The following is a 24662-nucleotide window of genomic DNA, read 5'->3' on the forward strand; positions in this document are numbered from 1 at the left end:
GGGTGCAGATAGCTCTTCAATAAAGCGATTTTATTTCCCTGCAATATATACCCAGAAGTGGAATTGCTGGATCATGTAGTAGTTCTATTTTAATTTTTTGAGGCCCCTCCATTCTGTTTTCCATAGTGGCTGCATCAGTTTATATTTTTACCAACAATGCACAAGACTTCCTTTTTATCCACATCTTCACCAGCACTTGTTATCTTTTGTGGGGTTTTTTTTATAATAGCCATTCTAACAATTTTGAGGTGTTATTTCATTGCAGTTTTGATTGGCATTTCCTTGATGATTAGTGATGTACCTGTTGGCCATTTGAATATCTTCTTCGGAAAAAGATTTATTCCAGGCCTTTGCCTATATTTTAATCAGATTATTTGTTTACTTGATTTTTTTTTTTTTTTTTGCTAGTGAGTTGTATAATTCTTTATATATTTGGATATCAACCCCTTATCAGTGGTTTGCAAAATTTTCTCTCATTCCATAGGTTGCCTTTTTACTTGGTTTCCTTGGCTGTACAGAAGCTTTTTAGTTTGATATAATCCCACTTGTTTATTTTTGCATATGTTTGTGCTTTTGGTGTCATATTTATGAAGTCATCGCCAAGACCAATTTCAAGGAACTTTTTCCCTGTGTTCTTTTAGTAATCTTTTGGTTTCAAGTCTTACATTCAAGTCTTTAATCCATTTTGAGTTCATTTTAGGGTAGTGTAAGATAGGGGTCCAGTTTCATTCTTTTGCATGTGAAGATCCAGTTTTCCCAGCACCATTTATTGAAGACACTATGTTTTTCCCATTGAGTGTTCTTTGTAAAATAATAGTTGACTGTATATGCATGGGTTTATTTCTGGGCTCTCAATTCTGTTCTATTGTCTATGTGTCTTTTTAATGCAAGTACCATACTGTTTTTATTGTTATAGCTTTGTAATACAATTTGAAATCAGGAAGCATGATGCCTCTGCCTTTGTTCTTTCTCAGGATTGCTTTGGCTATTCCAGGTCTTTTGTGGTTCCATGTGAATTTTAGGATTTTTTTTTTCTATTTTTGTAAAAAATGCCATAGGAATCTTGATAGGGATTGCATTATCAAGATGGCTTTGGGTAATATGAACATTTTAATAAAATTCTTCTAATCTATGGAATATCTTTCTATTTGTTTGTGTCTTTAATTTTTTTCATCAATGTCTTACAGTTTTTAGTGTACAGATCTTTCACCTCCATGGTTGAATTTATTCCTAAGTATTATATTCTTTTTGATGCTATTATAAGTGTGATTGTGTTATTTCTTTTTCAAGTAATTTGTTGTTAGTGTATAGAAACACAGCTGGTTTTTGTATGTTGTTTTTGTATCCTGCAACTTTACTGAATTCATTTATTAGTGTTATGGAAGAGTCTAGGATTTTCTATGTATGAGATCATGTCATCTGCAAAGGGAGACAATTTTACTTCATTTGAGTTGGATGCCTTTTATTTTTTCTTGCCTTAATTGCTTTGGTTAGGAGTTCCAGTGCTTGAATAAGAATGGTGAGAATGGGTATCCTTATCCTGTTCCTAATCTTAAAGAAAAAGGTTTCAATCTTTCACTATTGAGTACAGTACTACTTGTGAGTTTGTCATATATGACTTTTATTGCATTGAAGTGTGTTTCTTCTATACCAATTTGTTGAGAGGTTTTATCATGAGTGGATATTGAGTTTTATCAAATGCTTTTTCTGCATCTAAACTCAATAAAAATACTTTTTAAAAAAAGAAGAAAGAATTGATGTTAATTCTTTATATGTTTGGTAGAATTCACCATCTGGTCCTGAGCTTTTCGTCATCTATTGAGACGACCAGATGATTTGTATCTTTCATTCTATTAATGTGATATATCACATTGATTTATATATGTTGAATCATTCTTGCATCCCAGGGATTAATCCCACTTGATCATGGTGTATGATCCTTATAATATGCTGTTGAATTTGGTTTTCTAGTAATTTGTTTAGAATTTTTGCATCTATATCAAGGATATTGGTCTGTGGCTTCCTTTTAGTGGCCTTATCTGGCTTTGCTATCAGGGAAATGCTGGCCTCATAAAAGAATTTGAAAGTGTTCCCTCCTCTTCAATTTTATGTAAGAGCTTGAAAATAATTGCTGTTGCCCTGGCGAATGTGGCTCGGTTGAGCATCACTCAGAGTATCGAAGGGTCGCCAGTTCCATTCCTGGTTAGGGCACATGACCAGGTTATGGGTTCAGTCCCTTGTCAGGGTGGGTATGGGAGGCAGCTGATCAATGTTTCTCTTTCACGTTGATGTTTCTCTCTCTCTTTCTCCTCCTCTCTTCCTCGCTCTCTAAAGTCAATAAAAATACTTTTTTTAAAAAAAAGAATTGATGTTAATTCTTCATTATATGTTTGGTAGAATTCACCATCTGGTCCTGAGCTTTTCTTTGTTGGGATGCACTCTGATTCCATCCCTTACTCCTTATTGGTCAGATCAGATTTTCTGTTTCTTTATGATTCACTTTTGGTCAGTTGTGTGTTTCTAGTAACTATTTTTTATAGGTTGTCCAGTTTGTTGATGTATGATTGTTCATAGTAGTCTCTCATAAACCTTTGTATTTCTGTATTATCAGTTGTAATGTCTCCCTTTCATTTATAATTTTATTTGGGTCCTCTCTCTTTTTTTCTTGGTTTATTTATCTTTTCACAGAGTCAACTCTTAGTTTTATTGATCTTTCCTGTTGTTTTTTGTTGTCTATTTCACTTATTTCTGCTCTGTTCTTTATTATGTCCTTTTGTTAATCTTTCACTTAGTTCTTCTTTTTACAGTTCCTTGGTGTGTAAAATTAGGTTGTTTATTTGATATCTTTTTTCTCTTGATGTTTGTGCTTATGGCTATGAACTTTTGTACTAGAACTGCTTTTGCTGTATTCCATAAGTTTTGGTATATTGTTTCCATTTTCATTTGTCTTAAAATAGTCTTTTCTCTTTTGATTTCTTTTTTCCATCAGTTGTTAAGGATTGTGTTGTTAATTTCCATGTATTTGTAAATTTTATAGTTTTTGCCCTGTTACTAATTTTTAGTTTCATACCATTGTGATCAGAAAGATACACAATATAATTTCTATCTTGAATTTTTTAAGACTTATTTTATTGCCTAACATATGATCTGCCCTAGAAAATGTTCTCTGTGCACTTGAGATGAATATGTATTATGCTGCTGTTGGTTGGATGGAATGTTCTGTATATGTTAGGTCCACTTGCTGTATAGAGTTGTGCAAGTCTGCTTATTGATTCTCTGTCTGGATGATCTCTCCATTGTTGAGAGTGGGATAGTGAAGTCCCAAACTGTTATTGTTTTGCTGTTTATTTCTCCTTTTAGTTCTGTTAATATTTGCTTTAGGTGCTCCAGAGTTGGGTGCATAAACATTTGCAATTATTATATCTTTTTGATAGATTGACTTCTTTATCATAATATAATGAACTTTTTGTCTCTTTAGACCTTTTTTTGTTTAAAGCCTATTTTGTTTGATATAAGTATAGCTATCCCTGCTTTCTTTTGGTTACTGTTTTCTTGAAATATCTTTTTTTTTTTTTTAAATATATCTTTATTGATTTCAGAGAGAGGAAGGGAGAGGGAGAGAGAGAGAGAGAAACATCAATGATAAGAGAATCATTGATCAGCTGCCTAGCCTGCAACCTGGGCATGTGCCCTGACCGGGAATCAAACCCTGATTGCCTGGATCCTAGGTCGACTCTCAACCGCTGAGCCGCGCCTGGCTGGGCCTGCTTGAAATATCTTTATCCATTTCTTCACATTCAGTCTGTGTGTGCCTTTAAAGCTAAAGTGAGTTTCTTGTAGGCAGCACATCCTTGGATTTTCTTTCTTTTTTCTTTTTCTGCCATTCTTTGTCTTTGTTTGGAGAATTTAATCAATTTACATTTAAAGTAATTATTGATAGGGTAAGGACTTAACTGTTGTCATTTTGATCATTGTTTTCTGTTTCTAACATTTTATTTCACCTGTGGATATTTAAGTTTTGTGGATATGTTGCTCTTCAAACAATGCTGCAATATACATCTTTTTGCTTATATTTTTGTATATTGGTAAGAGTACATGTGTAGAATAAGTTTCTAGCAGTGGACTTAATTAAAGAACATAGTTATTTTAAAGTATGTTTTTATTGATTTCAGAGAGAGGAAGGGAGAGGAAGAGAGAGATAGAAACATCAATGATGAGAGAAAGTCATTGATTGTCTGCCTCCTGCACACCCCCTGCTGGGGATCGAGCCCAAAACCTGGGCATGTGCCCTGACCAGGAATTGAACCTTGATCTCCTGGATCATAGGTTGATGCTCAACTGATAAGTCACGCTGGCCGAGCAAGAACATATGCATTTTTATTTGCTTTAAAAAATTTTTTTTATTATTTTTATTTTTTTTTAGTATATCTATTGATTTCAGAGAAGGGAGAGGGAGAGACAGGGATGAAAACATCCATGATGAGAGAGTCATTGATTGGCTGCCTCCTGCACACCCCCAATGAGGATAGAGCCTGCAACCCAGGCATTTGCCCTGAGTGGGAATCAAACCATGACCTCCTGGTTCATAGGTTGACACTCAACCACTAAGCTGTGCCAACCTGGGCTGGGTTTTAACTTTTAAACTAGAGTTGTAAGTGAATTACATACCACCATTACAATATTAGAGAATCTGTTTTGCTATGTATTTACCATTACCAGTGAGTTTTACACATTTATATGTATTTATGATATTAATTAGCATTCTTTTATATGAGCTCGAAGAATGGCCTTTATCATTTCTTGTCAGGCAAGTTAAGTGGTGATGAAATCACTCACCTTTTGTTTCTTCAAAAATCTTTTTCTCTTCTTCATTTCTGAAGGGCAGCTTTGCCAGGTAAAATATTCTTGATTGATAGTCTTTTCTTTCAGTATTTTAGTATATCATCCTACTCTCTTTTGGTCTGCAAAGTTTCTGTTGAGAAATCTGCAGGTTGTCTTATAGGGGCCTCTTTGTATGTGACAAGTTGGTTTTCTCTTGCTGCTTTCAAAATTCTCTCTTTGTCTCTGACTTTTGACAATTTAATTATAATGCCTTGGTTGTAGTCCTTTTTGGGTTTAACATATTTGGGGTTCTTTGGCCCTCATGAATCTGGATGCTCGTATCTCTCCCCAAGTTTGGAAATTTTTCAGCCATCTACCCTGACTCTTAATATTTCCTAGCCAAGTGACTTTCAGCAAGTTAACACCACTGAAACTGTTTCTCAACTCACAGTGTGGTTTTGAACATTAAATGAGACAAAATAGAAAATTACTTTGAAAATTATTAAGCACTATATTTACCTGAAACCACTGGGCAATGATCAGTCAACATTCTGGAACGGAATTTACAATCTTGTTATAATACTTAGGAAGACTTCTAAAAGAGCATTTTTTCCCCTTAAATTGATATCACCGAAATGAAAACTGCTGGAGTAAGGTTGACATATTCAGTCACAATAGTCAATTGAATGTAGCAATGGGAAGATCCCTAGTAAAGCTAATTAATGAATCTACAAAGCTAAGAGAATCAGGGGCCCAGTCTACTTATTTTGTATATTTGTATTTTAATGTGTGGACTTATTATTTAGAAGGGTTTACTTTAAGTTTTATGAATGACTTAATATTGCCATTTGAAGAAAGATGTGGTTATCATTTGCAACATAAGTTGATTTTATATATGAATTTAAATTATGTTTGGCCAATCAAGGGCCGTAATTGTCTAGTAAGTTTTACTTATAATTTACTTAACATTTAATTTACATAGCAACTTATGTGGCTCCCCTATATTTTGACTTCTCCCACTTTTCCATTTCTAAGAACTTAAGTAAAACTCCTTTCCCAGCCTTTGTAAATTAACAAAGGAAATGAACACTGCACTTAATAACTTCTAATATATGCCAGTCCTTGCCAAAGTAGTACAAATTATGATGTGGCTTTAAACATTATGTTCTAATGTTTTGGTTTTCATCAAAGGCATTTTTCAGTTGGTTGGTGATGTTTTCATATTCGTCAGTATAGTCTGCATTGTATTCCTCTTTCTCCTATTTTCTGCCATTCCTAGTGCAACTAGAACACTGCTGCTCATTAGAGTAAGAAACTAGTAAAAATTCCTAGGAGCAGATTTATTAAGTCAATGTAATGATTCTCAACTGGCTTTTTTTTTTTTTTTTAATGTTTTTATTGATTTGAGAGAGAAAGGGAGAGAAATAGAGAGACATTGATGAGAGAGAAACATCGATCGGCTGCCTCCTGCATGCCCCCTACTGGGGATCAGGCCTGAAACGCAGGCATGTGCTCTGACCAGGGATCGAACCTGTGACCTCCTGGTTTATAGATCGACACTCAACCACTGAGCCACACCAGCCAGGCTCAACTGGCTTTATATTAGAACTATGTGGGAGTTTAAAGCTACCCATGCCCAAGTGCCACCCCTGTATTGAATCAGTGGGGGACATAGGGAATAGGCATCATTTTTTTCCTTTCCCAATGAGTATAATGTGCTGTCAGGGTTGAGAACCAATGGTTTAAGTAGCTTGACATACATGGAGAGTGATATCAATTCTGATAGTTACATATTTTGTAGAAATCAACAGAGAATTGATGTTTTTATGATGAAAATGATGTGATCAAAAGTTAAATGTGTATGAGAATTGCTCCTGTGAGTCATGTATTTTAATTAAAAATGAAAAGCTTAAATTCTGAAAGCTTTCATACCCGAACTGTGCAGTTTTCATACCTGAGCTGAAGAAAGCAGACATTAATCAAGAGAGCTGTTGAATTCTTGGTGATACATGGAATAGAAAGGAAAATAAAAGTATACCCAAGAGTTCTGTTATGGGTAAGTCACCTGTTGATGGAGACAGCAGAATGAGAATAGTGGCAGCACAGGTGCACCTGGACTCAGGTGCATTGTGACTTGAGTCCTGCCTTTCTCCATTACTCTCTCTCTGATCTTGGATGCATTACCTAATTTTCCTTAAGCCTGTTCCTTTCTGTAAAATGGAGATGATAATAGTTCCTACTCGTGGCATTAACTGAGATTGTGTATTTAGAGCACTTAGTATTATAATGCACATAGAAGCACTTTATAAATGATACTGGGGTTGCTGTTACTATAGGCTCGGTCCAGACTTTGGAATCACACAGATTTGGTTTTGAATGGCCAGTCTGCCACATACTGGGTAGGCAAGCCACTTTACCTCTCTGAACCTCAGTTAACATAAAATAGAGTTAATATCTATCTCATAGTGTTGTTGTGAATATTAAATGAGCTTAAGTGTTTAGGAAGTACCTGGTTGTAGATTGAGTTGACCTTCGAGATTTCCTTCTTATCACCTGCTGACTTTGATACTAGACTCTTTTTTTAATGTATGTTTGTAAATTTTAGCATTTGAGTCACATGTTCAGTCATCTTCAGTGGTCTTCCTGCAAGGGCACTCTAATAATACATTTATTTAAAGTTTTCGTAGTACCTATATTTCATTTTTTTTCTGTTAATCTCTCAGCTCTTAGGTGACAATAAATTGTAATGCCAGAGGATTATAATTTTTACCTCTCAGCATAATTCTTTCAAGTGGTGAACTATATTATTCACCCTAATAAATCAATCAAGGACAATTTAAAAACTTCTTTGTGCCTAGCATCGTATAACATCAGAGGGTCTGTATGTTGTAGTCCGTGCCTTATCATCTAGTAGAGCTCATTTTCTCAAGTAGCTTGGGCTCAGCAGTTGGTTTTGCCTTTTTCATTTTTCTTTTTGACCCTTTACCTCTGATTACTTTGTAGAATCTCTTTAAGGACTTTCTAGTTCCACTGATAGCTATAATTTAACAAGCCTGTCTACATTTTGATTCTTTGACATTAAAAAACCTCATATTTTAAAAGTAAGTAATCAGCTGCCTTTAGACTTTCCCTTCATTCATTCCTGAACTTTGGTTTAAAATTCTCATAAAACTTGTACTAAATAATATTACCTAGCAATCTACCTATCTATATAAATAATCTTTTTAGCCTTTTGGATATCTCTGATTTTTTTTCTTCCTTGTTTATTATAGCATCTTTTTGCACTTTGGAAGTCTATAGATCTGATTCATAGTCAGCAGATGATTCAGCAAATTACTTAAACTGTATTTAGATTTGTCTGCTTGTGAAATGAAGGTAATACTTGCCTCTACTTACAACAAAGGGATGTTGTGAAGATTAGGTTTAGAATGTTTCAACTCGTTTACTCAGGGCTCTTGAAATACATCATTTTATTGTATTTTTACATTATATACATACTGCTTTTAAGATCTATTACAATTTTTACAACAGTAAAATACGATTTTTACTTTTCTCTTGTACCTCACTACAAAGGTGTCAAATACATATTATTTCTTTAGTATACAAATGGTTTTATTTATGATTAGTTTCCCAGTTTACAGAAATTGAAAGGCAATATATCAAGAGCTTAGAGATTGGACTCTGGAGCCAGATTAGTTGGGTTTTTGAATCATGACTCTTGTCACTTACTATCTGTGTAACACCAAGCAACTGATTTCTCTGTGCTTCAATTTACTTATCTATAAAATGTAGTTAATACTAATAGAGCATAGAGTTCTGAGGAATAAATTAATTAACATATCTAAGTACTTAGGACACTGCCTGGTACTCAAAAATATTAGCTATCACTGTAATGGACAAAATAGTAGATATGGTTAAGCCCCTAATATTTAAATATCAAAATTTTTGGTACTATTTTGGCTATAAAACATGACAGCCTTTCCCCTACCTAACAAACTAAAACTCCATTTAATGCATATTAGACAGGTCTTCCTGTGGCTCTTCCTGCCCCTCCAGTGATGTCCTACTTTGCAACCTGATGAGTTTTTGAAGTCATTTTTATTATAAAAATATTATGCTTGTTGTGAAAGTTAACATAATACAAAACAGAATTAGATGAACCTCTTCTTCCCCATATCTACTTCCTAGGAGGAATAATTCTTTTCCTTTTTTTTTAATCCTCACCTGAGGATATGTTTATTGATGGGGAGTGTGAGGGGGGTAGGGATCATTGATGTGAGAGAGAAACATTGATCGGTTGCCACCCATACCTGCCCCAACTGGGAATCGAACCCACAACCTTTTTGGTGTACAGATATTGCTCCAGTTAACTGAGCAATCTGATTGGGGCTTCTTTTCCTTATTTTTATTTGATTATATATTTTATCCGTTTATAACCCTCTCCACAAGTTTTCTGGTAGCCTTAGGATAAAGTCTAAACCTCCAAACACAGTATGAGGTCTTCCTGGCCCCTGCCTTCCTCTCACTATCACATTTTGGCAATTCCTGTTAGATCCCAGGGTAAAAAGTCACTTTCTCAAGGAAGTTCCTTTCTGACGACCTAACTAGGTTAGGATAATGTCCCCACAGCTTCTTGTACTTTCCCTACCATAGTCCTCCTGCACTGAGGCAGTGTTTCTGGGTGGTGTCCTACTAATTGGGAGGTGCTATTGTCATTTAGTGTGTAGAGCTGAAGGGTACTAGATGTTCACCATTAAGAATTGTCTTAAGCACTGCATGACTTTTAAAAAATTTATTTCTATTCTTGAAAGTATTACAGATGTCCCCACTGATCCCCTCCATCCTGCACCAGCCCCTCCCCCCCCCCCCCAGGCCTTCATCATACTATTGTCTGTGTCCATGGGTTAAACACTGCATGACTTTTAAATGTCTCACTAGATGGGCACATAGGTGAAAAAAAGACAACCTGTTTATAGCTGTAGTCAGAACCTATAGCCTAATACAGTTTTACATATGCATATGGAATTTTTTTAGGATTTTAATTAAATGCTGAGTTTTCCAGGAACAAAATTATTGAAGGAAGACTGTACCTTGTTTTGTTTGAAACCCTACCAAGAGTTGTTCACCATTATAGGAAATCATGTCACTGATGGCAACATTTATCACATTCATAGTGATTCACCATGTAGGTGAAAACATCTGACTTCTCAGTAAACAGTTGTTTGAATTTAATTGAAATTAGAAAAAGAAAAAAAGGCAAAAGCAACCAGATGAAGGAAAAGCACTTCTCTCTTTCCTGGCTGAATATATATGCTTTCCTCTCTCTTCCTATTGCACTTAATTCACATACTTCGTTCATAGACAGCACATCTGTCTCACTAAATGAGAACTTAGTGAGGGCAAAAATGATATTTTATGGATCTTAGAATCTTCAATGCTCACTAAGCATGTGGTAGTTGCTCAACTTAATATTTACTCAGTTGAATTCATGGCAGCAACAACAGTATTTATTCAACAACTATTATATTGAGTCAGACTCTGCTAGCAAAGGAGGCAAAAGGACACTGTTGCTGCTTTCAAGGAACACATGATCTATTGCTAAAATAGACCTGGAAATAATTATAATACAATATGACAGTTTCTAAAATGAAAAAAGCTATGAAGTATAGATCTGTAATGAAAAAAACACTTTAGTCTTCTGGAGAGGTCCCGGAATAATGTCACAGAAGAGTATCCAGTATCAATCATAGTGCCAAGGAAGACTCGTAATAAATAATTGGAAATTGAATAGATGAGCATAACTGAAGAGTAAGGAGTTTGCCAAATGGTCAAATTTGAAGAGGACATTCTGGGAGAATAAAGATGGCAGCAGACTGAGTGGAAGCTACACTGACCAAACTGGAATTACAACTAAAATATAGAAAAACCATTCTGAATAATCAACTGCAACTGAAGAGCTGGAGAGCACCCTCATAACCAAGGAGGAAAAGTGGAAACCGCATAGAGACTGGTAGGAAGGGCGGAGGCACGAGAGGGCTGGCTGGGCTCTCACTGGCAGCAGCTGAAGTTCCAGAGGGATATCTCAGCTGGGGGGGGTTCCCACTGAGGCCTCTGGGGCCTAAACCCCAGCCAAGAGCACCAGAACTGATAAAGGTGCCCACATAAAATCTGGCTGTGAAAAGCACCCAGGTTTTGTCTGCCAGGGAGAGATGCCTGGAAATGCAGGCACCCTCTTAAAGAGCCAACACAACATTTTGTGTGTAGCCACTCACCTTGGGCTCCAGCAGAGGGAGGGCAGAGTGGACTGGAGCTGTGTGAGGAAAACCTAGGGCTGTGGGCTGTGGACATAGAGCTCAGAGGGCACCCCTCTGGATTCCTGTGCCAAGTCATTCCCCCATACTGCAGAGGCAGACATTTACCTTCCAAGCAGATTTTGCCTAAGGAGAAACCAATTGCCCCACCGTGCTGGAAAATCTCTTGTCCTACCCAAAGGAGTTTTTACAGCCTGAGGCTCTTTAAGAGAATCAGATTAATCAGCCTACAGGCAGAGGCAGACTTCAAAGTGCTTTGAGTCTTTGCCTGATCTGCTTCTGGACCTGGGCCTTGGAAAAACAGACTTTGGTGTGCATCTTGTTTCTGTCCAAATGCACCCAGCTTCAACAGAGGGGACCTCAAGCCGTGAGTTGTTGATAGCTCCAAACAGGGTACTCAAGGCCAATCGCAAACAGCATCTGACATTGGCCTGCACCAGAGACCTTCCAAAAACACTGAGAGTCCTAGCAGGGCTACCTAATACGTAGAAACAAACCCAAAATAGGCAGCCAAAATGGAGAGGCAAAAAAACAAGCCCCAAATGAAAGAACAAGAGAAGTCTCCAGAAAAAGAGATAAATGAAATGGAGATAAGCAATCTATCAGATACAGAGTTCAGAATACTGATTTTTAACGATGTGCAACAGGATGGAAGAAGATATGGAAACTAGGAAGGAAATTAAGAATGACATAGCAGAACTAAAGAATACATTGGAAAGAATAAACAGCAGATTAGAGGAAGCTGAGGATTGGATCAGCAAATTAGAAGATGGTAGAAAAAAAAACAGAGATCTAAAAAGAAAAAATAATTAAAAAACAGGAGGATAGTTGAAGGGAGCTGTGGGACAACATGAAACTTTATATTTGCATCATAGGAGTGCCAGAGGAGGTTGAAAGTAGGCAAGGGTTAGAGAATGTGTTTTTAAGAAAAAATGGCAGAAAACTTCCCTAACCTTGTCAAGGAAAAAGTCACACAAGTTCAGGAGGCACAGAGAGTCCCAAGCAAGAAGAATCCAAAGAGGCCCACGCCTGGACACATCATAATTAAAATGCCAAAAATTCAAGACGACGAATCTTAAAAGCAGCAAGAGAAAAGCAATCTCTTACCTACAAAGGAGCTCCCATAAGGCTGTCATCTGACTTCTCATCAGGAACTCTACATGCCAGGAGGGAATGGAATGAAGTATTCAAGGTAATGCAAAACAAGGATCTGAAACCAAGACTATCATTCAATATAGATGGTGAAATAAAGAGCTTCCCAGACCAAAAAAAGGATAAAGGAGTTTATCACTATCAAACCAGCATTGCAGGAAATGTTCAAGGGACTGCTGTAATAATAATAATAAATAGAGAAACATAGGCATAAAGAATTAAAATGGCAATAAATAAGGACATATCAATAACCTGAAGGCCTGGCCGGGTGTGGCTCAGCAGTTGAGCATCAACCTAGGATCTAGGAGATCTTGGTTCGATTCTTGATCAGGGCACATGCCCCAGTTGTGGGTCTATTCCCGGCAGAGGCATGCAGGAGGCAGCCGATCAATGACTCATCATTGATGTTTCTCTCTCTCCCCTCTCCCTTCCTCTCTCTGAAATCAATAAAGATATATTAAAAATAATAATAGTAATAATCTGAAGAACTTCAAGGGAGAGATCAACAGCAATACAGTCATACTAGGGGACTTTAACACCCTGCTGACTTCACTGGATAGGTCTTTGAGACAAAAAGTCAACATAGAAACTGACTAAATGGCACACTAGATTAGATGGATTTAATTGATATTCACAGAACATTTCACCCCAAAACTTCAGAATATACGTTCCTCTCAAGTGCACATGGGTCATTCTCAAAGATAGACCACATGTTGGGACACAAAACCAGCCTCTACAAGTTCAAGAAGATTGAAATCATATCAAGCATCTCAGATCACAAGGGCATGAAATTAGAAATCAACTACAATAAAAACAGTCAAAAACATTCAAACACATGGAGGCTGAATTGCATATTATTAAACAATGAAGGGGTTACCAATAAGATCAAGAAATTTAAAAATTCCTGGAAGCAAATGAAAATGAACACACGACAACCCAAAATCTATGGGACACAGCAAAAGCAGTCCTAAGAGGGCAGTTCATAGCACTGCAGGCCTACCTCAAAAAGAAAGAAAAATTTTTAGTAAACTAACTCTGCAACTTAAAGAATTAGAAAGCTCCCTTGTGAAGGCATCTGGACCAGGGCTTTTGTTTGCTGGGAGTTTTTTATTGCTGCTTTGATTTCATCAGTTGTTGTGGCCTATTCAGGTTTTCTGATTCTTCCTGATTCAGTTTTACATGATCTCATTCATATGTGGAATCTAATAAACATAATAGACTGAGGAACAAAATAGATCCAGAGACAGAAGCATGGAACAGACTGGGGCATCTCAGTGGGAAGGCGGGGGCGGAGGAATGGTGGGGAGAGATTAATCACAGAACTTATATGCATTTATGCATAACCCTTGGACGCAGACAATAGTGTGGTGAAGGCCTGAGGGGCGGGACAGATGCAGGGTGGAGGGAATCAATGGAGAAAAACGGGAAATATCTGTAATACTTTCAATAATAAAGATAAATTTTAAAAAATTAAAATGAAATGTATTTTAATAAACACTGCCTTTATAATTAAAAATAAAGACATTAAAATCAGCAATCCATATTCAGATGCTCAGAGGTATAAAAGGTGCAATTCATGTTGGTACTGGAGCATAAAGTTGGAGGTTGAGTGGTAAGAGATTCAGGCTGCCCCTGGAAGTGATGCACAGGTCATAAAGAGCCTCTTCCATGAATAGAAGTTAGATTATATTTTGCAGGCTGTAGAAACCATTGATGTAACAATTAAAACTTCTGTATTTTAAATCATACGGTATGCCAAGCAGGTACCTATAACCCTATTACAGAGTTGGTATATTATCATTTTATAGTTGAGAAACTGAAGCTCAAAGAGATTAACTGTCCAGGTTTTCACAGCTACTAAGTAGAAGAACTAGGATTTAATCTTAGTGGGTTGAGTCCACATCTCCTGCCTGCTTTTTAAACTATATTTTACAGCCCCTTCAAGCAGGGAAGATACTAGATGCTTTTATGTTTATCAACCAGTCTGGCATCGTTACCTCATTTCATTCTCAACTCTAGATAATTTAGTTTTTTTATGTAAATTTAAATTCTTAACAGTTTGGGACTCTTACGTTTTAGTCTTCTGAAGGCATAAATGATATTTTACAATAACTTACCTCTTGCAGGATACTTTTTATTCTGGTACCATTTTCTATCTAGATAATTCAAATAACTGTCTTGGCTTATTGAAATACCTTTGGGGGGATCACCATTGAATGTTATGTACCAATTAGCATGACTTAAGTACTCTAAAAGAGAAAACTTTGAAGTACTACTTCCCCTTTTTTGAAACATTTAGATCTGTCTTCAACATGCAGAATTATTTTAAGAAAATCTAATAGTAATCTTGATATTCTATTTAATTAATATAGATATAGTTTACTATTTAAGTTATTTCTGCTTCATAGTTCTGGTGTGCTTTGTTAGCTTGAAGTACTTCAGACATTATCTAAATAACCCTGTGATCTCTTAATTTTAAAGGTTATTAAAATGTGGTAAGTTCTAGAGATAGAGGTGGTGATGGTTGCACAACAATGAAAATGTACTGAGTGCCACTGAACTGCACAATTAAAATGGTTAGAATGCCAAATTTTATAATTAAGTATATTTTACCACAATAAAAAATATATAGAAGTGCAAAATGGCATGAGATTTCTTGTCGAGACATTACCAGTCAAATATTTCTGAGAGCGTTTTATTCTAGATAACTTGAGTAAGGTGTGAGGAAACAGTTTATCTCAGAGTTCTCCGTATCCCAACGTCATAGGCTGATCAAATTAAATGTTCATAATACTAAGCTGTTTAAAAAGAAAAAGAATTCTATTTGTTTGCGTGCACGGATAAAGAAGGGAGGATAGTAATGATATTATAGAGCAGTCATCCTCAGGATGGATTCAGTGCAGATGCCTTTTCGATTTGGCTGATACTGACCCCTGGCTTTAGTTTCTTGTTTAAAAGGGAAACTAAGGAGTTAAATAAGCTACCCAGATGTCACCACCACAGGTTGATATGCATATAGCAGCTCCAACTCATAACTAAGGCTCAGACTTTTAGTTTCACAACCCACCCCATCCCAGTATCAGGAGAAATTAAATTTTTACCCATTAAATTCACACACAAAATTAAAAGAACGTGCTGGTAGAGATATGGGAAACATTATATTATTGGTGAATGTGAATTGCATAACTGTTTTAAGAAAGTAATCTTATAATAACTGTTCAAAAATTTTAAGTACAGGTACTTTTGGCCTAATAATTCCACTGGGTTGCCACTACTTTGTAGGGACATTAGTACAAGAAGGTTTTTTGCTGCTGTTCGTAGTGGCAAAAAAGTAGAAGCAACCTGAAAGCCAATCATGAAATGATTGAATTATTTTTCTATCGATTCTAAAGACCAATGTGATCTATTAAAATGTGAGTTAAACTTGTATGCATTGGCTTGGAATAATGGCCTTGCTATATTATGTGTTTAAAAAAATTATAAAATAGCCCGTCTGGGCGTGGCTCAGCGGTTGATCGTCGACCTAGGATCCAGGCGATCGGGGTTCGATTCCCAGTCAGGGCACATGCCTGGGTTGTGGGCTTCGATCCCCAGTCGGGGGCGTGCAGGAGGCAGCCGATCAATGACTCTCTCATCATTGATGTTTCTCTCTCGCCCTCTCCTTTCCTCTCTCTGAAATCAATAAAGATACATTTTAAAAAATTATAAAGTTAATCGTATAGTATGTGTATGATCTTTAAAAAGAAAACCTACAGCTATATGTTTGAAAATACAGAAAGATGTGAAAGGATTTTTAACGTTTCTGAAGTAAAAAAGAGAAAAGAGGGAAAGGGAGAGCTCTATAACAATAGAAATTATAGATATTACTTTGGAGTGGGTTGATTACAGAATGGGTACAAGAGAAACCTTGTTACGGGTAATCATCTATATATATCTTGATTTTTAAGATAGATGTGTGTATCTTAAAAGGCCATCTAGTTGTATGCTTATGATACAGGTTTGTGTATATATTGTACCAATTAAAAGTTTATTAAAATTATGGCACAGCAATATAATGGAATGCTATTATGTTTTTAAAAATACTTTAAATATTTAATATATAAAGTTGGGCAAGAAACAGGACAATCTCATTATTTTAAAACATAATGTACATATAAACACACAAAAGGAAGACAAAAACACTACAATATTAATAGATATGTTCAGGTGATCCTTTTTTGTTTTAAATAAGGACAATTTTGGGGGGTTGGGTCGTTTAGGAAGTCTGTAGAAGGTGGTGAGCAAAGCTGAATTACAGGATATTAAGCAAAAAATAAGAGTGAAGGAGAGAGGAAAAGGTTAAAATAAAAATAATACTAATGAGGTGCCACAATGTCCTTTTTTTTAACCCCTACTAGGAAGGTACTAATTTCAGCTGTCAAACCTTCAGGTAGTAGGGCCATATGAAAAGTCCTCTCCTTTAGCAGACTCAATTTGGTTTTTACAGATAATTCATGCTTTACACTTAAGTTTTGTTTTTGTTTAAGCATTTAGTTTTAATGAAACTGGCATTGATACAGTCGTTTCGGTTGATTATAGCAGATGCAACTTGTAGTAGCTTAAGAAACCTATATTCTCCTGATCTTTACTAAGTACTGTATGGTTAATTTGCTCAGATCTTTTTGTCCCATAGTTGTCACATGGGGCAAATTATACCTCCCCAGCGAGAGACTCAGATTGGAAAATGTATGAAAACATTTTAATAAAATTAAACACTATCGATTGTAAATTTCAGTATTTTGTTTTTCCTTCAGCCCACTTTTCCTTAGTTGTGAAAAGTGGTTATTTCAGATGGAATTTATTTCACTTAGTAAGAGTTCAAAAGTTGAAGGTTAGGAAAGAATGCATTTTTAAAATCAAGTTCTGCAAATGTAAATGCAACATTTAGTGTTTATCGAGGTGTGGGTTGTGATTGCCATGCATGTTTCATATTTTAGACTAAATATGAGTATGTAGCGTTTGTATATCAAATTGAAATGTAAACATTTTATTTCTTAGTATTGTTGAGCTGTCAGGGGAATTATCCTTCCCCCCCCCCCCCGTTTCGGTCAGCCTTCATTTTTCACCATGTTAACATAAAATGACTAATAACCAAAACTAGATCTCTACAGGTGTTTCGCGGGTAATTTTGATAAGGATTTGACTTCTAATTAGCCCTTAAATCATTAATAATTTGACGGAACTTCAGTTAGACTGGGTTGGAGAAAACTGCGTGGCATTAGGACCCAGGGGGCTCCCGCGAGCGGATCTAGGGGCCAGATTGCAAATTCGCGGTGACTCAGTCTGGTCGGCTCCTTGCGCTCGGCGGCCGCGGCGGCAGGAGCAGCAGATATTGGCGGCCGCGCTGCCAGGACCAGTTCCCCCGGGTTTCGCGGTCCGAGACTTCCTTCGGGGCGCCCAGACAGGTCCGAGGCGTCTGGGGAGCGCAGGGGCGGTTCGGGCGGGGAGAAAGGGGTTGCTCGGCGCGGGAAGCCCTCGGGCCTGTGCATGGGGAGTAACATTTGCTCCGTCTCTTCCTGTGTCTGGCTTTATTTGCAGCAAACCAAAATGGAGTATGAGTGGAAACCTGACGAGCAAGGGCTTCAGCAAATCCTGCAGCTGCTGAAGGAGTCCCAGTCCCCAGACACGACCATCCAGAGAACCGTGCAACAAGTATCCTTTCCAAGGCCTCGCCGCCGGCCGCGCAGCTCTCCCCGCTCCGGCCCGCTCCCGGCGGCGGGGTGGCTCCCGCCGCCCCTCCCCCTCCTCTCTCTCCCCGGATCCCTGATCCCTCCGCCCTCCGCCCGCCTGCGGGGAGAGGCCCGCCCGCCGCCACCGGAGCTACTCGGCTCTGGGCCCCGCGCACGCGGCCCTTGTGCTCCGATCCGGACGCCGACTTCCGGCCCGCGCGAGGCAGGGGCTCCGGGCCGCCGCCCGCGATCGCGACATGTGCGCCTGTCGGGCCGCCACGTCCCGGCCCGCCCACTGCTGACCTGCCGAGGGGGTGTGGAGCGGGACGGACTGGTGGCCCGGGTGCGGACCCCGGCGCCCGGGCCCACACAATGCGCCCCGCCGGGTGGGGCCTGCCGCCTGAGCAGGAGGCCAGGTGGAGGGCGCTGTGTCTGCGCCGGGGCTCCCGCCGAGCGTCCGACCAAAAATGGGGTGGAGCTGGCGCGGGGTTTGAACTACCTACCACCGCGTTGGGCCTGGGGGTTACTTCCAGGCCCTTGCCCTAAAAGGGTTGGAGACCTAGAAGTAGGGGGTTTCAGACCTCACCCCTGAGTCGTTCATACTAACCACCTGTTGCAGGCTCCCTGGCTCCCAAATGAGTCTTTTTAAATCTTTGGCTCAAGGCTGTCTGTTCAATTATCGAAGCTTTTATGGAGTTAGCTGGTGTAGCGGTCCTATTGCTACGGTTTTAGAGACAGAAAAGGATTAGAGAAGAAGAAAAACCTGCTATGTGTGCTTTCTGTAGTGCCCTAAACTGTGGACAACGGGTGAATTCTAATTGTAGCCAATAAAGGAAACAAATTCACTCACCTGATCATAAACAACCTTTTTATCCCTGTTAGGATCAAAGAAGGTAATTCTCAAAAAATCTTAAGTCTGCTATTTTTGCAAAAAAGCCTCTTGATGTTTATTGTTAATAAGCAGCAAAAATACTTAATATGGAATTTGGTAAGTAAGCTCTTGTAGTGTACTTTGGGTTTATGTAAATTTAAAATACTATGGGAGTTATGTATATATACAATTACATGAAAAGAAAGCACCGGTAAGTTTTGAAGAAGTACTGTGTTGCTGTAACTTCATATCTTAAGTAGATGAGTAAGTACTTACCTTCTTGGTTAATATGCTGCTCATTTAAAAATGGAGGTCTGCTTGTAAATTTTTTAAAGCCATTTTGTTTGAATACTATTAATCCCAAGGGAAGAATAGTCGTCTTGGGGTGTATTGGAGCTTGTATCCTAAATCCTTTGTGGCTCAGTCTTAATTTGTGTTGTCACAGCTCTCGGAATGATAGAAAGTATTTAATGAATTGAACGTATTAAACGACGGTTATTTTTTCAAGTTAGCCAAGCCTACAACCACACTGTAATTTCTAATGTATGTAGCACTGAATATCATACTTACTTGTTTTAGTACATATTTATTAAATACCTTTTATATGCCTGGTACTGTACTTGGGCCAACGATAAAATTTAAAGTTTATTCTTTGTCCCTGGAGCATTGAATGACATCTACGTAAGGAACAAGTTAAATATCAGTAGATGCAATCAGTTTTTTAAATCCACACTATGTATCTTCCAAGTGCCTAATGATGAACTTGTTCTTTTGTGTCTCTTTAGGAAAGACTGTATCAGTGTTTTTGTTTTTGTATAGGCTTGAGCACTTTTTGAAAGGTCATTTTAATAATAGTATGTATAGAAAATGCCAGTTGTAAGAAAGTAAACCTTGTTGGGAAATATTTATGAAAAGTTATTAGCCTGTCAGTATGGTGTTAGTCTTGGCCATTCACTTTTAAAAAAAGCCACTGGGATTTTCTTGGTCAAAGAAAGTAGTCACACATTGGAATTTTTCTAGATACTGATTTTACTAGTTGATTTACATTCTGACCACTATAAACATTGAGGGTATTCCAGTATGTAATGAATAAATAATACAGTGTACCTTGAGTTTGTATCATGGATTTCATTTTTTAAAAAGGAGTTAGGTCCATCGTGTAAAAACATTTGAATATTTCTGTCTATTAAAACACAATTAGGGATGTTATTAAAAAACGTAATAGAGGTTAAAAGGACTTGAAGAAAGATAACAGTATTATGTCTGTTGCCTGCCAACAGAATAATATACCTGCAAATTTGTGCCACTGGAAATGTTAGATCCTGGGGGTGGTAAACAATCATAGAACTATTGCAGTGTAGTAATTTCATAATACTGACTTTATGTAATAAAATTGGATATGTAGGCTTGTGCATAAATGACATTTTAATGTTTAAACTCTGAAGAACAAATGAGTAATAAAAGCATTTTTTAAGTTAATCTTTTTGGTTAGGGTTTTTAAAATTCAAAGAAATTCTGTTTTGAAATTTTATTCTGTGATTTTGAGCCTACTGATGGTGGAACTTGGCTTATGTTTTATTGTATAACTGATATAAAATACTAAGTTTACTATTTCAGCCAAAAAACACCTAAGAGCTTTGTTTAACACAACCACTAGTGTGTTCTTGGAATAGCGTATTGATGGTTTAAATGAGATAACTTTATTCTTTAAAAAAAAAAAACATGCAAGGCTAAAAATACCTCAAAAAGGAATTCTTGATTTTACATTAAAAGTACTTAACTTTTCTTTCCATTACACTGAGAAGTTTCCTTAACTACTGTTTGTTCTAGAAACTGGAACAACTCAATCAATATCCAGATTTTAACAACTACCTGATTTTTGTTCTGACAAAATTAAAATCTGAAGGTAAGTAGTAGGGTCTGTGTTAATAACTACGAAAAGTGTCTCTAAGACCTGTTAAAATATACTAGGAGTTATTCATTTCAAAGGATTTCATTTTGTAGTAACCACTTGCTTTAGAGATGCGGAATAAGCAGACACTTGAGTTCCTACTCTAAGCATTTAGATGCTTATTATAAGCATTCAGTTGTTAATTGAGTGTTTCTATAATAAATTCCCTCATTCTTTGCAAATGAAAGGAGTGTTGGCAAAGTCTACTTTGGGATTTTGCTTCAGTCCTTGTACAAGAATGCATAAAGATTTATTCCTTTTAATACACAGAATGAATGCAGGACTTACTAATTGAATGAATGAATATATGTGTGTTCATTGGAAAACAATTGAAAGTTTGTGTAACCAAAATGAAAAATCAGTTGTAATCACTACCAGAGGTGATAGTACTTGTTAATCTCTTGATCGATTCTGTCCTCTCTACCCTCTTTTATATGGCTGTGCACTGTTTTAAGTTTTAATGAAAAAATGGGAACGTCTTATTTATAGACACTTGTAACTTTTTAAAAACTTGTAACATTATACATTAAACTATTTTTATTAGCTATTCTTCCAGAAGTTTTAAGTTTAAATTCTATGGTAATTAAAAGCCTGGAAATTGGTATGGTTTTTAAATGACAGTCATTTGATTTTTTTTTAATACACTTCTTTGCCAGATATTTTGTAGGCTCAGGGGCAATAGAAGTGAACAAAATAAACAAGAACCTCTGTGCTTATAGAGCTTACGTTGTAGTGGAGAGGTGCTCATGGAGTTCTTTGAGTTGAGTATTCCCTTCTTGGAACATTGTCAGGCACACAAAGCACTCAGATACTTCTGAACAACTGATTGGCCTGTAAATGAAAGTACTGTAATACCCTGTTCAGTGATGAGTGTTGGAGAAGCTATAATGCAGTTAGTAAACACTACACTTGGAGTTAGGAAATAAGTCTCAGGCTCTGATACTCATTTCACCTCTGTTTTTTCAGCTATAAAATGCCTGTGTTAAGACTACCAGACCATCTGCAAGGTTTGAGCTCCAAGCTCTAGTTGGTTAATGGCCTTAATGTGTAATAAAATTTCACTAATAATGTATTCAGATTTTGATAATCCATACACAGTAGAGTGACTTACTTCGAATTATTTTTGAATAATTTTCTAGTTAATTGTAGGGGTTTTAATTTGTGATTGAGAGATGTTTTAAGGAACTAGAATTCCATCAGCATATCTTTAAATTCAGCATTTAATATTCCTAGTTTGATAAGTATACTTATGATACATTGTTTCTTAATAAAGTTGATTTTCCCTGTATACTACAGTAGTTTGTAATTAAATCAATGCTATTTGTTTTTTTTAAAGAACTTAGTAAAAGAATATTTCTAAACTAATTGTTTTACTTGAAAATTTTAAGCTTATTTCACCAAGCTTTCTACTTTGTCATGTCCTCATTCTAAATTCCAAATACTAAGATGGTTAAAATATTCTTTCTTAAAGCTTTCTTGGGGTATAAAGGAACATCAGAAGTATTTGAAAAAGCAGGCAACTTATTCAGGTAGCAAGAGAAGTTGGAGTAACTGCCAAAAAGACCTGTTAGTTATAAAACCACAAAATGTTGGAAAGGATTTTATTCAGGTTTTTCTGACGCTAAGTAAAATGTATTTCATGTCCTGGCAGGGCAGCTCAGTTGGTTAGAGCATCATCCCAATGCACCAAGGTTACAGGTTCAGTCCCGTCAGGGCACATACAAGAATCAACCAATGAGTGCATAAGTGGAACAACAAATCTATGTTTCTCTCTCTCTCTAAATCAATAAATTTTTTTAAAAATTAAAATGTATTTCTTCTGTTCATTAGTCACCGTTTCTCAAAGGACTAGGAGCTTTACATTTGTAATAACACTTGATATTTTTTCTTGTGTTCACTCATTTATTTGGCACAAGTTTATTATATGTAGTTTTCTATTAAAAAGTTGTTAGCATCCATATTAGAGAAGAAACAGTGACATCTTAAAATGAAAATGCTTATTTAGTAATCTTTCACCATTCCTCGTGTATTTGTTTACGCTGAATCAAGTAAAATTTTAAATCTGGAAGAGACCTCAGAAATGAGCTCATCTAATTCCCTCACTTTACAGATGAGCAAATTGAGGCCCAGTGAAGTAAAGTCTTACTTTTTTTTATAAAAGGAAATGGTTACTTGGTGGCTTTATTAAATGGATTTTGGACAGAGGATATTTTTCATCTTATTTAAAATATTTTAATATAAAAGTTTTTATTTTAAATTATCACTTTGTGTTATTTATTGAAGCACTTCATCTTGTAACCTTTATTGTAAAAACAATATAGTGTATTTCTTGTAAAATACACTTGCCATTTAAAATAAAATTACATGACTGAACTAATGGGCTAGCTTAAGACAAAAAAGTTTATTGCTTGAGGAAGTTAAATATCTGGCTATTTTATGCAGTTTTTAACTTTGAAGAGAGGTTAAAAGTGTTTTTTCATTTTAACCTACTTATTAGAATGGGTTGTAGTTGAAACTGGAAAGAAGTTTTATTTATTTTAAATATATCTTTATTGCTTTCAGAGAGAGAGAGGGAGAAACATCAATGATGAGAGAGACATTGATTGGCTGCCTCCTGCACACCCCCAGCTGGGGATTGAGCCCACAACCCAGGCATGTGCCCTGACCAGGAATCGAACCTCGATCTCCTGGATCCTAGGCAGACGCCCACCACTAAGCCACACCCAGCTGGGCCAGGAAAGTAGTTTTTAAATGGTGTCATGGCTTGAATGGGGTTTATGTGCAGAGACTTTGCTCTCTTTTTGCCTCCATGTGTCTCACCCATGAAGATTCAGTGCTAATGAGACTTTTAGGAGCATAATACTAATTAGAACAAGCTTGGGGTATTTTATTTTTTTAATAAGGTGTGTGAAATAGTACTGCTATAAAAGCATATTCTGTTCAGCACAGCTCTTCGTGTCTTCTAGTCCTTTGGGGAGGGTGAAACTAAACAGTGCATCTGGTATAGGCTCGGGGGCCAGACTCTTGAGGTTGATATTTTGGCTTCCCCACTTAGTAGCTCTGTGTGACTGGCAGAGGCCTCAGTTTCTTCATTTGTGCAGTGGGAATAATTGTCTCATGAGGTTATGAGGATTAAAATGCAAATTACTTGGAAAGCACTTAGCAGTGTTTAGTACCTGATAAACATTCAGATGTTAACTATTGCTAATATTGTTGATGGTGATGCCAATTGGTAATGCATCAGTTATATTCTACAGGTATTAAATTGCTTCTTGAAAATTTGTTAACACCATCTATGGATTAAACTTTTTCAAAAAAGTAAATTCTGTTTTTAAAGTACTTCTGGAAATTTTAAACATGTTTTACCCTTTTTTTTTTTAGCTCAGAGGCAAGTGAAAAACATGATATAAATGAACGGCAATTATTTGTATGTGAAGGTGACCCTGTATATTCTTTGTCCACTTGATTTTTAATGGGATGTTTTTAGTGACTAATACTTTCAGATCTGTAATTTGATGTTTATATCAGGTTTCAATAAAGCTTGAGTACAGTGGCCATATATAAAATAAATTAACTCTTAAACTAAATTAGTGGTTCTCAACCCAGTGCAATTCCTCTCCCTCCTTCCTCCCATTCCCCCAGAATTTGACATTAACTGGAAACATCTTCGGTTGTTGCAACTTGGAGAGGTGATACTGGCATCTATGGCCAGTAATATTGCTGACCATCTTACAATGCACAAGACAGCGCCCCACAACAGAATTATTTGACCCAAAATGTCAATTGTGCCAAGGTTGAGAAACCCTGAACTATAAATCATGGAGCTAATCTTTTGAAATCATTTATGA

At 36.8% G+C, this 24662-nt stretch overlaps 1 protein-coding gene across 1 annotated transcript in view; it reads left to right on the forward strand.

Annotated features, from left to right (window-relative positions):
- The window catches only part of TNPO1 (transportin 1), an 89973-nt gene that overhangs the window by 22170 nt on the left and 43141 nt on the right, over nucleotides 1-24662 (forward strand). The window contains exons 2-3 of the mRNA XM_087815409.1: nucleotides 17862-17975; nucleotides 20694-20769. Of these exons, the coding sequence (XP_087671535.1) occupies nucleotides 17862-17975; nucleotides 20694-20769 (190 nt within the window). The remainder of the gene's footprint in view (nucleotides 1-17861; nucleotides 17976-20693; nucleotides 20770-24662) is intronic.

The sequence above is a fragment of the Miniopterus natalensis genome, chromosome 3 (genome assembly GCF_054644295.1).
Source record: "Miniopterus natalensis isolate mMinNat1 chromosome 3, mMinNat1.hap1, whole genome shotgun sequence".
In the NCBI taxonomy this organism is placed as follows: Eukaryota; Metazoa; Chordata; class Mammalia; order Chiroptera; family Miniopteridae; genus Miniopterus; species Miniopterus natalensis.